This window comes from Salmo trutta, chromosome 21, assembly GCF_901001165.1.
Source record: "Salmo trutta chromosome 21, fSalTru1.1, whole genome shotgun sequence".
NCBI classification, from domain to species: Eukaryota; Metazoa; Chordata; class Actinopteri; order Salmoniformes; family Salmonidae; genus Salmo; species Salmo trutta.
Genome location: NC_042977.1, coordinates 22,681,866 through 22,703,420, shown reverse-complemented (window position 1 = coordinate 22,703,420; position 21,555 = coordinate 22,681,866). Strand labels below are relative to the sequence as shown.

The 21,555-nt window shown below is 41.8% G+C and overlaps 1 protein-coding gene across 1 annotated transcript in view; it reads left to right on the top strand.

The window, feature by feature from the left end:
- Positions 1–20,179, top strand: part of LOC115156982 (laminin subunit gamma-1) — a 77,998-nt gene extending 57,819 nt beyond the window's left edge. Inside the window, exons 13-28 of the mRNA XM_029704792.1 lie at positions 472–660; positions 1,664–1,909; positions 2,102–2,255; positions 2,569–2,711; positions 2,966–3,144; positions 3,352–3,508; positions 3,822–4,027; positions 4,232–4,311; positions 4,582–4,719; positions 4,893–5,037; positions 5,376–5,525; positions 15,463–15,577; positions 15,814–16,013; positions 16,350–16,508; positions 17,020–17,119; positions 17,338–20,179. Coding sequence (XP_029560652.1) covers positions 472–660; positions 1,664–1,909; positions 2,102–2,255; positions 2,569–2,711; positions 2,966–3,144; positions 3,352–3,508; positions 3,822–4,027; positions 4,232–4,311; positions 4,582–4,719; positions 4,893–5,037; positions 5,376–5,525; positions 15,463–15,577; positions 15,814–16,013; positions 16,350–16,508; positions 17,020–17,119; positions 17,338–17,594 — 2,618 coding nt within the window. The 3' untranslated portion in view covers positions 17,595–20,179. The remainder of the gene's footprint in view (positions 1–471; positions 661–1,663; positions 1,910–2,101; positions 2,256–2,568; positions 2,712–2,965; positions 3,145–3,351; positions 3,509–3,821; positions 4,028–4,231; positions 4,312–4,581; positions 4,720–4,892; positions 5,038–5,375; positions 5,526–15,462; positions 15,578–15,813; positions 16,014–16,349; positions 16,509–17,019; positions 17,120–17,337) is intronic.
- The last annotated feature ends 1,376 nt before the right edge of the window (positions 20,180–21,555 follow it).

Below are 21,555 nucleotides of genomic sequence, written 5' to 3'. Positions count from 1 at the left end.
CTGTGTTTGGAACAGTGGAAGGTTCAACATTTTAAATGTCCTTGTTATCTTAGAATGGAATAGAACATGGAGTAACACATCACACCAACATCAGCCAGTAATAACACTCTGCTATAAAGAGATTTGTCTGTGTCCAATAGTTTAAAACATGACTGATAGGATGTCATTGTAAATAAGAATTTGTATCTTAACTGACTTGCCTAGTTAAATACAGGTTAAATAAAAATAAATAAAATAGGCAGCCTACTCTCTTCTCATCTACTATAAAAATCTGTCTGGATATAAAATAGTGGGCCCTTTAAACTCTCATCGGTCTTAGACTCCCCCTGGTGGCGGCTAAGGAAAGGGAAGGGAAAGGGGATAGCTAGTCAGTTACATAACGGAATGCATTCACCCGAAATGTGTCTTCTGCGCTTAACCCAACCCCTCTTAATCAGAGACATGACGTGTGTGTTTGATGTCTGTTTGAAGGGATGTGTGACTGCCAACACAGCACAGTTGGTCTCAGTTGTGAGAGGTGTGAAGACGGTTACTATGGAGACTCCACTGTGGGGAGTTCCAGCGACTGCAAGCCCTGCCCCTGCCCCGGAGGATCCACTTGTGCTGTCGTGCCCAAGACCAAGGAGGTTGTCTGCACCAACTGTCCCACAGGAACCACAGGTAATATTTAAAGAGAAATTGTGATTTAAAAAAAAAAAAACGCATGTAAATAATCTGGGATGGAAACTTTGCAGATTTATAGATTAGATCCACAGGTTCTAATCAACTGTTTGGTATAGTCTGTAGGTAGTTTTGAAATTGTCAAATACTGGTTGAATTATATACTATTTATCACAATTCAAGACTGTTTATAAAAATAAAATAAAAACATATTTATACAGTGGATCAACTGAGACCAAGGTCTCATTTGCAGTAGAGCCTGTTTTTTAATACAAAGAAAAAACAACATGCATAAATACACAAGACATATACGCATTAAGAAAAGAATCACAATGAACATTTAAAAGATCAGAAATAGATTTTTTTGAATTGTTTAAGAGGCACTAGAACATCCATTCTAATAGTTTTTTTGTAAATTGTTTCACATGTGAGGTGCAGGGTAACTGTAGATGCATTTTCCGATCTGTGTAGAAACTGGGAGGATCTGAAGTGTAATGTAATTCATCGACCTAGAGATGTCAAATACATTGGATGTTTTTGCATTAACGCTTTATAGATAAATAACATAAAGTTCTGCTCTCTTCTGGCGGCTAAAGAGGCCCAAAACTACTTCTAGATATAAGGAAAAGTGGTACGTTTTAAAACCAGAGCCAGTAATGAACGTCGGGGCACAACGATATACAGCATCCAAGGGTTTAAACTGTGGATGCTGCAGCATGCATGTAAATAACATCCCCATATTCCAATACAGACATGAAGGTGGCCTGAACCATTTTCTTTCTATTAACAGATGATAAACAGACTTTGATTCCGTAAAAGAAACCAATCTTAAACTTCAACTTTGTAAATGGATAAAACATCATAATCAATGTTCCAAATTGCGTTTATTGTATGTACCTATTTCTCAATTCAGTTCAGTAGTTGTATGTATAGCAGCTTTTATTAGATATTCAAATATATTCATTATCATGTAATCTAAACTATGAATTGCATCTTTCCCCAGGCAAGCGCTGTGAGCTGTGTGATGACGGTTTCTTCGGAGACCCCCTGGGTGAGAACGGGCCGGTGAGGGTGTGTCGGGCATGTAAGTGTAGCGACAACATCGACCCCAACGCTGTGGGCAACTGTGACCGAGAGACCGGGGAGTGCCTCAAGTGTATCTACAACACAGACGGCTTCTTCTGCGACCGCTGCAAAGAGGGCTTCTATGGAAGCCCTCTGGCCACCAACCCCAACGACAAGTGCAAACGTAAGATGAGAAATTGACCAGCATGACGTGTGTTTGTACAGTTGAGTTCCACATACTGACTGATGTGTTCATCAGTGATAATGGGCCTCTCTATTCCGTTCTATCCTGTGTACTGTTGAGTTCCACATACTATACAGAGATGACTGATGCTTGCAGTGGTAGTCATGGGTTTCTCTTCTCTCCTGTCCCCAGCCTGCTCCTGCTCTCCGTACGGCACAGTGGACAGACAAACCAGCTGTCTACAGGTCACAGGCCAGTGCCCGTGTCTTGCCCACGTCACCAATAGGGACTGCAGCGCCTGTGAGCCTGGCTTCTTCAACCTGCAGAGTGGAACAGGTTGTGTACGGTCAGTACCCACTCTGTAGACCTTCACTCTTTACACCTTAATATCCAGCTTTTAGTAGAAGCATTTCTGAGTAGTTAATAAGGTACTCCCTTGTAGAAAAGACAAAGAAATGTATAATCTTTTTTGGTTTGTGATTTGTCACATTCAATACAAAAATAAAGAACAATAAACATTAATAATTATTCAAATTAATAATCATCTTACTAGAAATGGTGGTCTGTTATATGAAGCCATATCTGTTTGATTGTGTTCATGGCTATGTTTCAATAGCTAAGTTGAAATATGCCTTGATTTTATTTTGGTGTCGTGACAGATGCACCTGCAATCCTATTGGGTCCACCAATGGTCAGTGTGACATCGGTTCCGGTCAGTGTGAATGCCAGCCCGGCGTCACCGGTCTGCACTGTGAACGCTGCGAGGTCAACTTCTTTGGATTCGGATTGTCTGGCTGCAAACGTATGGCTACCATACTTTTCCTTCTTTCTCTCTCCTCTACCATTGTGATTAAACTCTTGCAACATTTCATATTATGGCGTGCAGATGTGCATTACTATATCACGTGTGGAGTTTGTGCCTGATGGGAAGAGAATATCATTCTAACGAAGTCCCCTCTGTATTTGTCATTGTAGCTTTTCAAACCTCCACTCTGGAATCACACATGTTTTACGAGCCTTTTTCATTTATCTGTTTCTCTTCTTCCTCTACTTCAGCGTGCGACTGCGACCCAGAGGGCTCCTCCACGACCCAGTGTAAGGACGATGGCCGCTGCGAGTGCCGCCCAGGCTTTGTGGGAGCCAGGTGTGACATGTGTGAGGAGAACTACTTCTACAACCGCTCTACTCTCGGCTGCCAGCAGTGTCCGTCTTGTTACTCTCTCGTCAGAGACAAGGTACAGACTCTTGGTGTTGTTTTTGTCAGTTGATTATTTTTGTTAATAAAGTTGAGTTCTAGCACACCATCTCTCCTCCTTCCTTTCCTGTCTCTCTTCACTGTCTTTCTCCAAATATTTTTTTAATATATTTAAGTTGTGTGCTTGACATGTTTGAATAGCTGCATAGGCAACCACACTAACCCTTATGGTTTTACACTTCTATAGGTGAACCAGCAGAGACAGAAGCTGCATGACCTGCAGAATTTGATTGACAACCTGGGCTCTACGTCGGAGGCTGTCAGTGACAAGGCCTTTGAGGACCGTCTGAAGCAGGCAGAGAAAGCCATCATGGACCTGCTGGAGGAGGCTCAGACCAGCAAAGGTACAGGACTCTAAATATGTCCATTTAAAAAAGAATATATATATATTAAAGTAGGTCTCACTAGCTTGAAACAACTAGAATTAGACAAGAAAGGCCCTTGTGTCAGTTTTTAAAGATGTATTCGGCCTAATTAACTTGAAAGAATGCTGTTCTATCCCAGTAGAGTTAAATCAAATGATTCAGGAATGTTAGTTGTGAATGCTGTTTTCAGTTATGTCGTCGGGTGGTATGCACACATCCATTAAACCTTGTGCTGGATCAGAGAGGATTATGTGAAATGTACTTTTATTTACTTCATGTTCTATATTTTCAGATGTAGACAAAGGCCTGCTGGAGCGCCTGGGAAACCTGAACAACACGCTGACCACTCAGTGGAACCGTCTGCAGAACATCAGGAACAGTGTGGACGACACGGGAACCCAGACCGACAAGGCCCGCAACCGGGTCCGAGACGCTGAGAACCTGGTCGACCGTGCCCGCGAGGAACTGGATAAGGCCAAGAACGCCATCAGCACACTGGTCGGTCATCCCCTAATGATAATTTTGAGAAATGTATTTGTTTTATACAATATTCATCCAAAATTCAACCATGTATGATCTATTTTTGCTGTACAGACTCCCAGTTCATATTTTGTCCCGTAGCACAATGAACAAGTCCTCCTGCATGAAAAAATAAATAACGGGGGTTCATTTATTTCGTACTTTATTATTTTTCTCGCCCAGGACATCAAAACACCCTCAAACACCGCAGATCCTAACAACATGACCCTTCTGGCAGAGGAGGCTCGCAATCTGGCCGACAAGTAAGAACTGCTACAATGATGAAACAATTGTTGTTCTCTGAAATGTATTGTCTGGGATGTGCTATTCTTGGCTGAAAAATGGGGAACACGCAAAAAAATGAAATATTCATTGCTTTAATTAAATCAATATAATTGGTAGGCCAGAACAAAAATATATATTTTTTGGCGCGTGAACCCTATCACCACTTTTTATCTTATTTTTCTTGAGCTGTAAGAATCCCCGTCACGTATTCGATGAAAAATATAAGCCTCATCCTGTTACCTCTGTAGACATAAAATGGATGCGGATCAAATCGAGAAGATCGCCAAGGATGCCAACGACACATCCACCAAGGCTCTCAACCTGCTGATGAAGACTCTAGATGGCGAGGGAAAGACCAACAAAGACATTGACGAGCTCAACAGGAAGTATGTCACTGTCAGCAACAGCACTTTTCTGTGATGAATCCTCCTTTATTTTCTCAATTGAAATAAATCCCATTTCAGGAACATTTATTCTGTCCAGAACATGTCATATGCTAGTACAGGTTCAAATCCCCTCACCACTTTTATAATTGAAACTGTCATGTTCACCCTCTCAGGTACAATGAAGCAAAGGACCTGGCTAAGAACCTGGAGAAACAGGCCAACAAGGTGCATGCTGAGGCAGAGGAGGCAGGCGACAAAGCCCTGAAGATCTACGCTAACCTGACCAGCCTGCCACCCTTCAACACCAAATCACTGGAGGTCAGTGGCATGAAGTGACTAATCCTCTTTTAGGGGGAGACAAAGGCTGCATCCCAAATGGCACCCTATTCCCTTAATAGTGCACTACTGTTCAAAATTAGTGCACTAGAAAGGGAAATAGGATGACATTTGGGAGGTAGGAAGCATCATCAGGTGTCTCTTCATTGATGAAACAACCCTTTGGAATATGTTCCCTGTCTCGAATGATTGACGGGATACTCTTCAGATTCATTGAAAGGGTTTGTGTATCACAAGAGGTACATGTAAATGGCCATCAGGACATTACTGAAGTTGTTTCCAAGTCTTGAAGGATAACTTACCTTGACTTCTGATTACAGGACGAAGCGAGCAAGATCAAGAAGGAGGCGTCAGACCTAGACAAGCTGATTGACAAGACAGAGAAGGAGTACAAAGACCTGAGGGACGACCTGAGAGGGAAGGAGACTGAGGTCCGCAAGCTGCTGGAGAAGGGAAAGACTGAGCAGCAGGTAGGACAGGAGACCATTACTTAGGGTTGCAAAATGTTGATAACTTTCCAAAATTCTCAGGCTACCAGAAATCCCAGTTGGAGGATTCCCTGATCTCCTGCTTATTCCAGCCTGATTCCAGGAATCTTCCAACCAGGATATCTGGAAAACCAGGGGCCTCATAACAATTGTGCACATTTCACACTAAATATGTGCATGTGCCATTTATGAAAGGAATACGTCCGTAAGAAAATATTGAGATTTATAAACTTGGAGCACGCTATACGTACGCATGTCCCATGGTCCCGTGTGGCTCAATTGGTAGAGCATGGTGTTTGCAACGCCAGGGTTGTGGGTTCGATTCCCACGGGGGACCAGTACGGGAAAAAAAAAAAAAAAAAAAATAAATAATGAAATGTATGCATTCACTACTGTAAGTCGCTCTGGATAAGAGCGTCTGCTAAATGACTAAAATGTAAAATGCATGTTTCCCGTTATAAATCCAACCCATCCTACAACTGTGAACTTGCGTTAGAACTCTGAAAAACACCCTCCATTCACTAAGACTGGGAATTGGCAGGGACCTTGCAATACAATATTATCCCGATACGTAGGTGCCGATACGATGTGTCTTGCGATTCTCACGATTCTATATTTATTGCCGATTCGGTACTGTGATTCTTATTGTGATTCGATGTTCCAAATGTGTTGCTCACCATTTGTCTGCTGCAGAGGGACAAGAGAGAGCCATGAGAAAACCAGTTTTGAGCAGTAATAGAAATAAAAGTGCTAAAAACAAATTGGCTCCATATTTAAAAAGAAGATGGTGCAGGTACATCCAACAAGCGCAAAAAAAAATATTGCGATATTGTCAAGACGATACGGTATATCGTAAAAAATGATATCCCGAAATGTATAGGCTTTTTGCTTCCCCATCAGTACCATTCAGCATTTATGGTGACAATAACGGCCCTTTATTTGCTGTTTAATTTTTAACTATTGAAATGGGCCACGGCTGTTTCTAAAAGAAAGAGCAATGGCTAATTAGATCACATTTCTGTAGAGCTGTGGGCAGAATGTTTTGATATTTTGCAGGGACTTTTTCAAACTAAACATCAAATAAAATAACATTTTATTGGGTCACATACACATATTTAGCAGATGTTATTGTGGGTGTAGCAAAATGCTGGTGTTCCTAGCTCAAACAGTGCAGTAGTATCTAACAATTCACAATACACAAATCTAAAAACTAAAAGAATGGAATTAAGAAATATATAAATATTAGGACGAGCAATGTCGGAGCGGCATTGACTAGAATACAGTATTCATAAGAGATGAGTAAAGCAGTATGTAAACATTATTAAAGTGACTAGTGTTCCATTATTATTGTGGCCAGTGATTCAATGTACAGTTGAAGTCGGAAGTTTACATACACTTAGGCTGGAGTCATAAAACAAGTTTTTCAACCACTCCACAAATTTCTTGTTAACAAACTATAGTTTTGGAAAATCGATTAGGACATCTACTTTGTGCATGACACGAGTCATTTTTCCAAAAATTGTTTACAGAGATTATTTCACTTAATCACAATTTCAGTGGGTCAGAAGTTTACATACACTAAGTTGACTGTGCCTTTAAACAGCTTGGAAAATTCCAGAAAATGATGTCATGGCTTTAGAAGCTTCTGATAAGCTAATTCACATCATTTGAGTCAATAGGAAGTGTACCTGTGGATGTATTTCAAGGCCTACCTTCCAAATCAGTGCCTCTTTGCTTGACATCATGGGGAAATCAGCCAAGACCTCAGAAAAAAAATTGTAGACCTCCAAGTCTGGTTCATCCTTGGGAGCAATTTCCAAATGCCTGAAGGTACCACGTTCATCTGTACAAACAATAGTACGCAAGTATAAACACCATGTGACCATGCAGCCGTCATACCGCTCAGGAAGGAGATGCGTTCTGTCTCCTAGAGATGAATGTACTTTGGTGCGAAAAGTGCAAATCAATCCCAGAACAACAGCAAAGGACCTTGTGAAGATGCTGGAGGAAACATGTTTAAAAGTATCTACATCCACAGTAAAACGAGTCCTATATCGACATAACCTGAAAGGCCGCTCAGCAAGGAAGAAGCCACTTGTCCAAAACTGCCATCAAAAAAGCCAGACTACGGTTTGCAACTGCACATGGGGACAAAGATCATACTTTTTGGAGAATGTCCTCTGGTCTGATGAAACAAAAATAGAACTGTTTGGCCATAATGACCATTGTTATGTTTGGAGGAAAAAGGGGGAGGCTTGCAAGCCGAAGAACACCATCCCAACCGTGAAGCATGGGGGTGGCAGCATCGTGTTGTGGGGGTGCTTTGCTGCAGGAGGGACTGGTGCACTTCACAAAATAGTGGATTCATGAGGAAGTTAATTTATGTGGATATATTGAAGCAACATCTCAAGACATCAGTCAGGATATTAAAGCTTGGTCGCAAATGGGTCTTCCAAATGGACAATGACCCCAAGCATACTTCCAAAGTTGTGGCAAAATGGCTTAAGGACAACAAAGTCAACGTATTGGAGTGGCCATCACAAAGCCCTTGCCTCAATCCATAGAAAAGTTGTGGGCAGAACTGAAAAAGCATGTGCGAGTAAGGAGGCCTACAAACCTGACTCAGTTACACCAGCTCTGTCAGGAGGAATGGGCCAAAATTCACCCAAGATATTGTGGGAAGCTTGTGGAAGGCTACCCGCAATGTTTGACCCAAGTTAAATAATTTAAAGGCAATGCTACCAAATACTAATTGAGTGTATGTAAAATTCTGACCCACTGGGTATGTGATGAAAGAAATAAAAGCTGAAATAAATCACTCTACTTTTACTGATATTATTCTGACATTTCACATTCTTAAAATAAAGTGGTGATCCTAACTGACCTAAGACAGGGAATTTTTACTAGGATAAAATGTCAGGAATTGTGAAAAACTCAGTCAAAACTGTTCGCTGCCCTGGCACCCCAATGGTGGAACAAGCTCCCTCACGACGCCAGGACAGCGGAGTCAATCACCACCTTCCGTAGACACCTGAAACCCCACCTCTTTAAGGAATACCTGGGATAGGATATAGTAATCCTTCTAACCCCCCCCCCCAAAAAAATATATATATAGATGTACTATTGTAAAGTGGTTGTTCCACTGGATATCATAAGGTGAATGCACCAATTTGTAAGTCGCTCTGGATAAGAGCGTCTGCTAAATGACGTAAATGTAAATGTTTGTCTAAGGTGAATGTAAACTTCCGACTTCAAATGTATATAAGGCAGCAGCCTCTAAGGTGCAGGGACGAGTAACCGGGTGGTAGCCGGCTAGTGATGTCTATTTAACAGTCTGATGGCTGTTAATCAGTCTCTTGGTCCCAGCTTTGATGCACCTGTACTGACCTTGCCTTCTGGATGATAGCGGGGTGAACAGGCTGTGGCTCGGGTGGTTAATGTCCTTGATGATCTTTTTGGTCTTCCTGTGACATTGAGTGCTTTAGGTGTCCTGGAGGGCAGGCATTGCCACCAGTGATGCATTGACCAGACCACACCACCCTCTGGAGAGCCCTGCGGTTGCGGGCGGTGCAATTGCCGTACCAGGCGGTGATACAGACCGACAGCATGCTTTCAATTGTGCATCTGTAAACGTTTGTAGGGTCTTATGGGTCAAGACAATTTTTTTCAGCCTCCATCACAGTGTCTGTGTGGTTGGACCATTTCAGATTGTCAGTGATGTGTACGCCGAGGAACTTGAAGTTATCCACCTTCTCCACTGCGGTCCTGTCGATGTGGATAGGGGCGTGCTCCCTCTGCTGTTTCCTGAAGTCCACGATCAGCTCCTTCATTTTGTTGATGTTGAGGGAGAGGTTATTTTCCTGGTAACACTCCGCCAGGGCCCTCACCTCCTGTAGGCTGTCTCGTCTTTGTTGGTAATCAGGCCTACTACTGTTGTCTTCTGCAAACTTGATGATTGAGTTGGAGGTGTGCGTGCCACGCAGTCATGGGTTAACAAGGGAGTACAGGAGGGGGCTGAGCACGCACCCCTGTGGAGCCCCTGTGTTGAGAATCAGAAAAGTGGAGGTGTTGTTTCCTACCTTCACCACCTGGGGGCGGCCCGTCAGGAAGTTCAGGACCCAGTTGCACAGGGCGGAGTTCTGACCCAGGGTCCCGAGTTTAGTTATGATCTTGGAGGGTACTTTGGTGTTGAAGGCTGAGCTATAGTCAATGAACAACTTTCTTACATGGGTATTCCTCTTGTCCATATAGGATAGGGCAGTGTGCAGTGCATTGGCGATTTCATCGTCTGTGGATCTATTGGGGCGGTAAGCAAATTGAAGTGGGTTTCTGGTGTCAGGTAAGGTAGAGTCGATATGATCCTTAACTAGCCTCTCAAAGTTCTTCATGATGACAGAAGTGAGTGCTACAGGGAAGTAGTCATTTATTTCAGTTACCTTTGCTTTCTTGGGTACAGGAACAATGGTGGACATCTTGAAGAAAGTGGGGACAGCGGACTGGGATAGGGAGAGATTGAATATGTCTATAGACACTCCACAGCTAGGGATGCCGTCTAGGCCGGGAGCTTTGCGAGGGTTAGCACGCTTAAATGTCTTACTCACGTCGGCCACGGAGAATGAGAGCCCACAGTCCTTTGGAGCGGGCTGCGTCGGCGGCGCTGTGTTATCCTCAAAGCGGGCAAAGGCTGTTTAGCTTTTCCTGGAGCAAGACATCGGTGTCTGCAACATGGCTGGTTTCCCCTGCATGCCATACATTGTCTGCACGTTCTGCAAGATTGATTGTATATTCAAAACAATTTAAAAGTAAATGCTACTGCACTTCTATGCAAAAGACTAATATATATTTTGTTTAGTAGGGCTGACCCCAATTAGTCGACTGGTCGATTGTTTGATCGTTAGGCTGTAGGTCGACCGAGATTGTTTTAGTCGAGCAGTAACAAATAGATACAGTGCATTCGGAAAGTTTTCAGACCCCTTGACTTTTTCCACATTTTGTTAGGTTGCAGCCTTATTTTATTGTATTAAATAGTTTCGTTTTTTTCTCATCAATTTACACACTACACCGCATAATGACAAAGCAAAAAAACGGAAATATCACATTTACATAAGTATTCAGACCCTTTATTCAGTACTTCTTGGGTATGACGCTACAAGCTTGGCACACGTGTATTTGGGGAGTTTCTTCCCTTCTTCTTTGCAGATCCTCTCAAGCGCTGTCAGGTTGAATGGGGAGCGTCGCTGCACAGCAATTTTCAGGTCTCTCCAGAGATGTTCGATCGGGTTCAAGTCCGGGCTCTGGCTGGGTCACTCGAAGACATTCAGAGACTTATCCCGAAGCCACTCCTGCATTGTCTTGGCTGTGTGCTTAGAGTCATTGTCCTGTTGGAAGGTGACCCTATGCCCCTGTCTGAGGTCCTGAGCGCTCTGGAGCAAGTTTTCATCAACGATCTCTGTACTTGGCGCCATTCTTCTTTGCCTCGATCCTGACTAATCTCCCAGTCCCTGCTGCTGAAAAACAAGGCCGCAGCATGATGTTGCTCCAAGTGGGATGTCATGTGCCTTTTTACTGAGGAGTGGCTTCCGTCTGGCCATTACCATAAAGGCCTGATTGGTGGAGCGCTGCAGAGATGGTTGTCCTTCTGGAAGGTTCTCCCATCTCCACAGAGGAACTCTGGAGCTCTGTCAGTGACCATCGGGTTCTTGGTCACCTCCCTGACCAAGACCCATCTCCCCGGATTGCTCAGTCGGCCAGCTCTAGGAAGAGTCTTGGTGGTTCCAAACTTCTTCCATTTAAGAATGATGGAGGCCACTGTGTTCTTGGGGACCTTCAATGCTGCAGAAATGTTTTGGTACCCTTCCCCAGATCTGTGCCTCGACGCAATGCTGTCTTTGACCTCATGACTTGGTTTTTGCTCTGACATGCACTGTCAACTGTGGAACCTTATATAGACAGGTGTGTGCCTTTTCAAATCATGTCAATTGAATTTACCACAGGTGGAGTCCAATCAAGTGGTAGGAACATCTCAAGGAGGATCAATGGAAACAGGGTGCACCTGAGCTCAATTTCATGTCTTCATGTCTCATAGCAAAGGTTCTGAATACTTATAAGGTATTTTTTTTTTTTTTTTTTTTTTTTTTAATACATTTGCACATGTCTAAATCTGTTCTCTTTGACATTATGGGGTGTTGTGTGTAGATTTCTGAGGATTTGTTTTTTTAATCCATTTTAGAATAGGGCTGTAACGTAACAATGTGGAAAAAGTCAAGGCGTCTGAATACTTTCAAAAGTTTGGGATCACTTAGAAATGTCCTTGTTTTCCATGAATACCTACATGAAATGAGTTGCAAAATGAGTAGGAAATATAGTCAAGATGTTGGCAAGGTTATAATTAATGATTTTTAATTGAAATAATTGTGTCCAAACTTTGCTTTCGTCAAAGAATCCTCAATTTGCAGCAATTATAGCCTTGCAGACCTTTGGCATTCTAGTTGTCAATTTGTTTAGGTAATCTGAAGAGATTTCACCCCATGCTTCCTGAAGCATCTCCCACAAGTTGGATTGGCTTGATGGGCACTTCTTACGTACCATACGGTCAAGCTTCTCTCACAACAGCTTAATAGGGTTGAGATCCGGTGACTGTGCTGGCCACTCCATTATAGTCAGAATACCAGCTCTGACTGCTTCATCCCTAAATAGTTCTTGCATAGTTTGGAGCTGTGCTTTGGGTCATTGTCCTGTTTTAGGAGGAAATTGGCTCCAATTAAGCGCCGTCCACAAGGTATGGCATGGCGTTGCAAAATGGAGTGATAGCCTTCCTTCATCAAGATCCCTTTTACCCTGTACAAATCTCCCACTTTACCACCACCAAAGCACCCCCAGACCATCACATTGCCTCCACTATGCTTGACAGATGGCGTCAAGCACTCCTCCAGCATCGTTTCATTTTTTCTGCATCTCACGAATGTTCTTCTTTGTGATCCGTAAACTTAGATTAGTCTCTGTCCAGTGTCTGTGTTCTTTTGCCCATCTTAATCTTTTCTTTTTATTATCCAGCCTGAAATATGGATTTTTCTTTACAACTTTGCCTAGAAGGCCCGTATCCCTGAGTCGCCTCTTCACTGTTGATGTTGAGACTGGTGTTATGCGGATACTATTTAATGAAGCTACCAGTTGAGGACTTGTGAGGAGTCTGTTTCTCAAACTAGGCACTCTAATGTACTTGTCCTCTTGCTCAGTTGTGCACCGGGGCCTCCCACTTCTCTTTCTATTCTGGTTAGAGCCAGTTTGTTCTGTGAAGGGTGTAGTACACAGCGTTGTACTTCAGTTTCTTGGCAATTTCTCGCATGGAATAGCCTTCATTTCTCAGAACAAGAATAGACTGACGAGTTTCAGAAGAAAGTTCTTTGTATCAGGCCGTTTTGAGCCTGTAATCATTGTGTGTGTGTGTGTGTTTATTTGCACCCATCTCATTGAACTAATCCATTGCGGAGGCTTAGAATAAATGCCAATTTGTGCTTGATCCGAAAATGTGGTCGGAGGCTCCATATGGATGGTGTGACACAATTGCGAAGCCTCCAGAAGGATGGAGAGGCCAAATCAAGCTCTGTACTGCATCACCATGTGCCTCTGACATTTTTCTTTACAACTCGCAGGGCTCTGTATAGCACTTCTCTCCAGAATGTGCTCCCTCCCGCCTATTTGTGCATATTCAGAACTTGTTTGCGTTTGTTTGTTAGTGTATGTCAATATACATTTACATATATCACTAGTAGTACATTTACTGTTAATTCCTATCATTTCTAATCTACAATGATTGTTACTTTGGCTATGGTCATTTTTGCTAATGCATTCAATATTATTATTCCTGTCTTTCCATTGTCGGAGTGGACACATTGTTTGCAGAGCGCACAACCTATGCCACACTTTTGAGAAACACGTTTTTGGTTTATTTCATTCCATTTACGAGTTTTGGCAATTTATTTATTTTATTTGGAGCTCTCCTGTCAATGTTGAGTAAGGCCGCGCACGCGTAGAAGTAGGCCTATAGCCTATAAATGTGCCCATTTGGGGATCTGATAGTATTTCTGATTGGTTTAACACACCACCACTAATGACCTGTGGAGCTTCTCAAGGTAATGTTTTCTTCACATCAAACAAGCAAGCAAACAAGTATGTTTTTCCATCCATTGAGAATACAATAGTTCTTCAATGTATTTAAAAAATCTTTCCAGCTCTCTCCCTTTCAATAACCACTCTGATCCAGTGGAAGCGTCATAAAATAGGCCAACCTGGTTACTTCTTATCAGTGCTTGCTTTGGACTGAAATAGGTTCTGGTACTCATTTTGGGTGCTGGTACTGTTTATATTTAGGTGCAGGAGTTCCACAATACTTTTGAGCAGTATAACATTTGAAGAAGCCGGTACTCCGCTCCGGTGAGCTACTGCCAAAGTCAAGCACTGCTTCTTATCCCAAATAGCACCAATAGCCTACAGCTGTTTCTGTCTCGAGCTCACTGGCAACTCTGAGGGACCAGAATATTTTATACAATGTTGCAAGTTCACTAGCTTCAGGCCAGACCCAAGTTAATAGTTGATACAATGTTTCAAATAAAAAAATTGGTGAGGACGATGAGCACGCAGATGAGCTTATCGGAGACGGTTTCTGACAGTTTGTGTAGAAATGCTCACGATCAGGGATGTCAACAAATTTGTGCACAACATTTGAAATAAGCTTTTTGTGTGTATGGAACATTTCTGCTATCTTTCTTTTGTTTAAGCTTATGAAACATGGGACCAACACTTTACATGTTGTTTATATTTTCAGTGTAATTGCAGTAGCCTACTTACAGTAGTAGCATACATATTTCAATGTAAAAGGTCAACTGTCTGTTCAACTGTTAAATTCAACTATGTAGCCTATTATAAACCACACTGTCTATTGGATCGCATACAGCAAAACGTAAAATACATATAGCCTATCTATTTACTGGGCTCAAATTAAATGAGAGATTCATATGGTAATTTGTTGTAGGGAATATGAATCCATCACAGCCAGAAAAGGTGAGGAATTTCTTCTGCAATCGTTATGAAAATTAAATAAATAGGAAATGGATTCCTATGTCTAATTATTATAGATTCCAAAAATAAAACACAGCGGCAAATGGCTCCTGTTTTTTATTTTATTTTCAATAGCGTGTCATCACATCCCTCATTTGCACAAAATATGCCTATTTACATGCCTACTTACTTGCCTCCAATGCAATACTTCAACCACTAGATATTGTATGTAAAGTTTAAGGTTTGCGAGGAATTAAGCACATTCTCATGTGAAGTTCAGTTTTTATAAATGCCAACTTTTGCATGACTGGCGAATGCATGTTTTGTACATAAGCAAATGAGGCCCCTGGAAAGTTTGCGAACATTTACCAGAATTTCGCAACACTACCTTTTTACTTTCTCTTTCTTGTGTCTATAACTTTTGCTCTAAATAGACAAACGTCAACATGTGATCTATGCCTCGCATGTAAACCTCGTAAGGTGGTGGTTTCCTCCTTGAAAAAGCTGGAGTATGTCTCCGTCTAAGATTAACGTGCCTCATTAATTGACGCTTGAAATTGAAATTGACCACATTGCATATGTGATGAATTACCACAGTATTTATGGGCCTCCTCACTCGTTCAGCCACTAAGTATAGTGAAAATGAGCAAGCCATGAAAGCAGAATTATTCAAATAAATTTAGTAGTATGCATGACTCTAAATTAACATGTTTCATTGGTAGCACTGGTGCTCCTAGCTAAGAAAAGTTAGGAGCACCCAGAAAAATATATGTTTAAATTGACTGATGACTGATTCCCCCGTCTGTCTCTCTCCGTCTCTCTCTCTGTCTATCTGTCTCTGTCTGTCCGTCTGTCTGTCCAGACTGCAGATCAGTTGCTGGCTCGTGCTGATGCTGCCAAGGCGCTGGCTGAGGAGGCCGCCAACAAGGGGAGGTCCACCTACCAGGAGGCCCAAGACATTCTGGGAAATCTGAGAGGTACGTAGGAGCAGGGCTGGTAGAGAGGCCAGAGAAGGGTCCCTCTCTGCCCCATACTAACAATAGATCAGGGGCTTTTTCTTAATTCTGAATGGTAACGGTGAAAAGCGTATCCAGATTATTATGTAGGATCTCAGATGGATGTTAAAGGGAACGCTATAATAATAGTATAATGCAAAGTAGTGAGTCACCAGTATATTCTGTCTTCTCATTGTCCTTCTCCATTGTCAACACAGACTTTGACAAGAGGGTGAATGACAACAAGACGGCAGCTGAGAACGCCATGAAGAGAATCCCAGAGATCAACGCCACCATCGCTGCAGCCAATGAGAAGACCAAGCAGGCTGAGGTGGCGCTAGGCAACGCAGACGCAGACGCAAAGGTGGCCAAGAGCAAGGCGGAGGAGGCAGAGAAGATAGCCAGCGTTGTGCAGAAGGTACATTATATTTCTGTTATTTTATAGCTAGATACATTATATGACCATTGTGTATGCTAGAGTCCTGAAATGACAGGGCCAAAATCAATGGTGGCCTCTTGATATAAAGTGTATATATAAATGGTGTCTCAGTAGATTAAATGTTTTGTTGATTTGTTTTTGTGGTCATTTTAATGTGACGTTTCACATAAAATAATAAACCCTCTCTGTCCCCCTCTCATCTGATGTTTCACATACTGTAATAAATAATTAAACCTATAATTAATGTAATACCTACTTTCAAATTGTCAACATCACTAATCCCTCTCTGTCCCCCTCTGCCTGTGGACCCCACAGGGTTCTGCTAAGACCAAGGCAGATGCAGAGAAGGCCTTTGAGGACACCAGGAAGCTGGATGGGGAGGTCAATAACATGATGGACCAGCTAAGTGCAGCAGAGGCAGAGCTCGCCAAGAAGAAGGCTGATGCTGACCAGGACATGATGATGGCTAGCATGGTGCGTGTCTGTCTGGTTGTGTCCCAAATGGCACCCTGTGTTGTGCACTACTTTTGACCAGGGCCCATAGGCCCTGGTCATGTACCTTCTGCACAACGCTGGCTATCTTCTCTGCCTCCTCCACCTTGCTCTTGGCCACCTTTGCGTCTGCGTCTGCGTTGCCTAGCGCCACCTCAGCCTGCTTGGTCTTCTCATTGGCTGCAGCGATGGTGGCGTTGATCTCTGGGATTCTCTTCATGGCGTTCTCAGCTGCCGTCTTTGGGTTGGAAATCAGCCCCAAGAGCTCTACGTGTTTGTGTATAGAAGCAGTCTACACAGAGCTGGAGTTGCAAAATGTTTGTAGTCCTTGTTTAAAGTTGTTAAGAGACAATGAGACTAAACAATACGCAATAGGAAGTGGATGAGCAAGCTACTGAAGGTTAAAGGACCTCACAAGTGTTTACTGAGTTACAGCTATCTTCGTTGTGGTCTGGAATCCTGACATGTCAACTATGTTGTTTTGGTATTTCAGGCATCAGACAATGCGAAGGAAGCTGAGGACAATGCCCGGAAAGCCAAGAGCGCAGTCAGGACTGTTCTCAACACCATCAACGACCTGCTTAAGTCACTGGGTGAGTGGTATTTCATTTAGCAAACTGGTTATTTCTGTAGGTATAAGAATACAAACAGGGATATAATTGTCTTGTGATTCTGTTCTGTTATTGTTTCTGGCTTGTGCATCATGTGTAACCAAACAATATTCCATCATTCAGGGTTTTACTTGCACAAGTGAAAATGACTGTACTTAAATCATTGAGCTAAAGCTTATACCTCCTCTTTTCCGGTTCAGGCAACATTGACAAGGTGGACCTGAGCAAGCTGGGCTTGATTGAGGGGTCGCTGAAGCAGGCCAAAGACAAGATGGCGAATAGCGACCTGGACCGCAAGCTGACGGAGCTAAACGACGTGGCCAAGAGCCAGGAGGAGATGATCACCGACTACGACAGGCAGATCAAGGAGATCCAGTCTGACATCGCCAACCTCAACGACATCAAGAACACGTTACCCAACGGCTGCTTCAACACCCCATCCATAGAGCGGGCTTAACCCCCTCTATCTCCGCCCCCTATCCCGACCCCTGTACCCTTCCTCATATCCCGTCTGTACCACTCCTTCCCACATCTAACACTCGGGCAGAATGCCACCGTTGTACCAAAACAGTTTGTCTTTTTTGGTCTTTTGTTTGTCTTTTTTTCAGCAAGAAGCCAATTGAAGCCAAGTTTCATGTTTTTAAAGAAAGGAAGAAGGAAGAGCATAAGCGGCAGAACCTGAAATGAACTAAGGGCGGTCGACAAAACCCGCACATCCATTCTCCTTAGGTGCAGCAGGTTAGGAGAGGTGTGGCTTACCTCGCTCCAGAAAACCCACATGACTGCACCACCTCCAGACTGTTCCTTCACTACTACGCAGAGGAATCCCAACCTAAACCACACCAACAGAGAAAACAAGGACAAATGTCCTCAGCCTTTTCAGATGCGTCTGTCATATTATATACTTTTTTTTATCTGATATGGTATCAAACAAGTTATCCTTACCCATCATTCTAGACCCAAGGGCATGTTGGGAATGGTTTGTCTGTGTGAGATTTTTTTTTGCTAAAGGTATTGAGAAACGTTCAATGCATATGTACCATCCTCTGTGTTATCAACCATTTATTTAAAAAAACAAACCGTGAAGGAATCCTTAAGTTTCTGTTTGATTTGCCTCCATTCGCTCCCAAAGCTACATGTCTTGCATGGAGAAAGTATTCCTGTTACAATTATACATTTTTACAGTATTCAACACTACTATTCTGTTCCACATGCACAACTGAAAAGCTGTTGAATGAAACCAGTTTGTCGGTCTTTAAAATGGCTCTGATGTGTTTGCCAGTTGAGACAGGCCTCTACCGCCCAGTGAAACAGCATGGTTAAATATCATTTAAATCATTTATTTTAACACTACAAATCATGATTTTTGTTTGTCCCCCCCCCCCCCCCCCGAAGCTGCTGCTTAATACAGGTTTGCTGCAAATCACACATTAACATTCTACACTACAAGGCAAAATTCTACACTATGCAACTTTGTACATTTGCGTAGCAAGACTTTATCTGATACACTGGTGCTAATAATGATTTCAAATGTTATATTTTTTGTGTGAATGTTTTTTATTATGATAAAGAGTGAGGAATTGTTATTTGTGTAAATATATGCTTAAATGATTCAGGGCTGGCTGATTGTTAAACCCAAGACCCATCAGCCACCTCATATAGGTTCTATCACAAAAACAATCGACTGAAACCTCCACATAATATATAAATATATATGATAAGTTCTGTGGTATAATATGCTTGCTTGTATACATGGCTCAGTGTTGTTGCCTCATAGCTCTGCCATTATTCATTTGTTTACTTCTCAGTGGGTGGTCACAAGTTAATTGATGAATGCTTTTATAACAAGAACCTTTACCTTTGACTGACAAGATCAGGACTTTTGTGTTTGTGTGTAAAGGATGGCCCTAAAGAAGCCATCTGTCTACATTAAGCCTAACGTTTCGTTTGACTGAATTTATATGCTCGTCTCCAAGAAAATAAGCTTGGTCACAAGTTGCTAGTTAACCATTTTTTTTTTGTTAGTGTTTTGTGCCTTAATATGTGATTGTAATATTCACATCACTTAGTCCCTAACGAGGGCATCACGTCTATCGCATACGTTGCATTGCCTTTCAGACATACACTCGTCTCATCACACGTTCACTACATGGTGTCCTTACATTTGAGTAGAACAGCAGGGACTTTGACGACAGGTCCAGAACATCAGTCAGCCAGCCCCCATACAGTAAATGAATAGGTTATAACCTGGCACCTACTCATCCTTCCCAGTTCCCATTCAACATCGCTCATATCCTCAATACACCAATACTCACTCCTTTCCTTAGCCTTCTATCATGTTATCTGTTTGATAGTTATGTTTAGCTAACTTTTTGCCTAATTTTATAGATGATGTGGCAGGGACTAAAACGATCTCCTCTGCAGTGAACCATCTTTTACCCTCTATTACTCCTCCAGGTCACCACGCTGCTGTGGAAGGATGTGCAGCACATACTGTTTGATGTATAAAACAGTATTTCTAATTTATAATGTCTCAAGTATTTGTATTATTTTGTTCTTGTAGATGATGATATGTATGTGTTGCACAATCCTTTGGAGGACATCTTCTGTTCTGTTTTGGTTCTGTCGTACAATACAATACAAGGCACCAAGTCACTGAAACATTTCATTTGTAAGGACCTGAGAAAACCCAGCTTGTTACCCATTTGCCTGTAAATTCAATCGTAACATTGAAGTAATAAAAAAGAATTACGGGAACTCTTCAGTTGATGTGTGATTGTATTGAATGTCATGCTGACTCAGTGTTCTGTACATTGCATTTGCGGAAATATGACAATGTTTCTCATGAATCTACTCCAGTCTACTCCGCAATGTAGTTTTATCTTGAGGTTATTTAGTCTTTAGGACATGCGGGACAATATGTTCCAGTTTATTAGTTGGGTCGTTACATGAAATGAGTGCTTTAAAAAAATATATATGTCAATGTGCACAAATATTGAATTTTAAAAGCCTGTTATATTAAATAAACTCTGCTTTACTATAGACTACATGGAGAATTGTATACATCAGACTTTTGTTATATGAATAAAGACTTAAAGTGCCAAAGTTCAGCATTTTGACCATGCACCCTCTGTGACTTCTAGGCGGATTTTAACCCACTCAACCCAAAAACTTCTCCAAGTTTTCAGCATCATTGTCAAGCACTAGTTATTTTGTTGCTTTGACAAAGTCATTTCTGAAGGTTATTTAATGTGATTAGTGATCTCATTTTAAGGTTACAAAAAACCCTGTTACGTGAAATGAGCTCTTGTTTTAATATAGTGTAACTATTCCTTAAAAAAACAAAAATTCTAAAACATTGAACGTCAAAGCAGGTTCTACTCTTCTGGCCATTTTATGATGTTTTGTTGTGAAAAACTGAGTGGGTTGAGCATATTACGTCAACCCTGTTACCCATCGATAGACACGCTAGAAATGGTTAAACAATGTATTTATTTTTGGTGAATTTTGCATTCAATTGCACCTCCTTGTTGCACACAAGCTTAAACCCCCCTTGTCACAAGGAGATTAACGACTGATTTAAGATCAAGTTGTCAACCCCGTTACTTTATTTTGAACTTCTAGTCATTTTTTATTTTACCTCTTTAGATGGGGAAAACTTGTTTTTTACTAAGTTGAACATGTGCTCTTTATGACAATGTTCAAATTATGTGAACTCAAGTTTGTTTTCACTTAGTTACACTAAAAAGGCACTTCATTGGCAGAACAACCCAGTTATTGTTATGGTTGGATTTTCTGCCTTGTGTATTGATTGTGAAACACTGTTTTATAAATCATTATTGATTTGATGATAATCTTGAAAGTACATTAAAAGAAATGGAAGATTTCAGATTTCAGCAACTGTTATGCACAAAACTATGAACTTTGAATGACTACCTATAGATGCCACAATGTTTCTTATCTGTGCAGTGAAACATGCCAGTGTATTCTCAAAATGAGATGCAACACTTATTTTCAGCTGCTGCATTCATGATCCCCAAAAAAAGATTCTGAAAAATCCCCTCGTTCACACTCCAAATTAGTTAAGCAGCCAGATCTTGACTGCACATTTTCAGAAGTGTGTTATAAAAGTACATAAGTTACATTATTTCCTCTGAATTTCAATGTTGGGTTCACCGTATTTATTTGAACAGTGAGAGACAGAATAACAACAAGAAAATCCAGAAAAACGCATGTCAAACATTTTCTAAAATTATTTGCATTTTAATGAGGGAAATAAGTATTTGACCCCTCTGCAAAACATGACTTAGTACTTGGCAATCACAGAGGTCAGATGTTTCTTGTAGTTGGCCACCAGGTTTGCCCACTTCTCAGGAGGGATTTTGTCCCACTCCTCTTTGCAGATCTTCTCCAAGTCA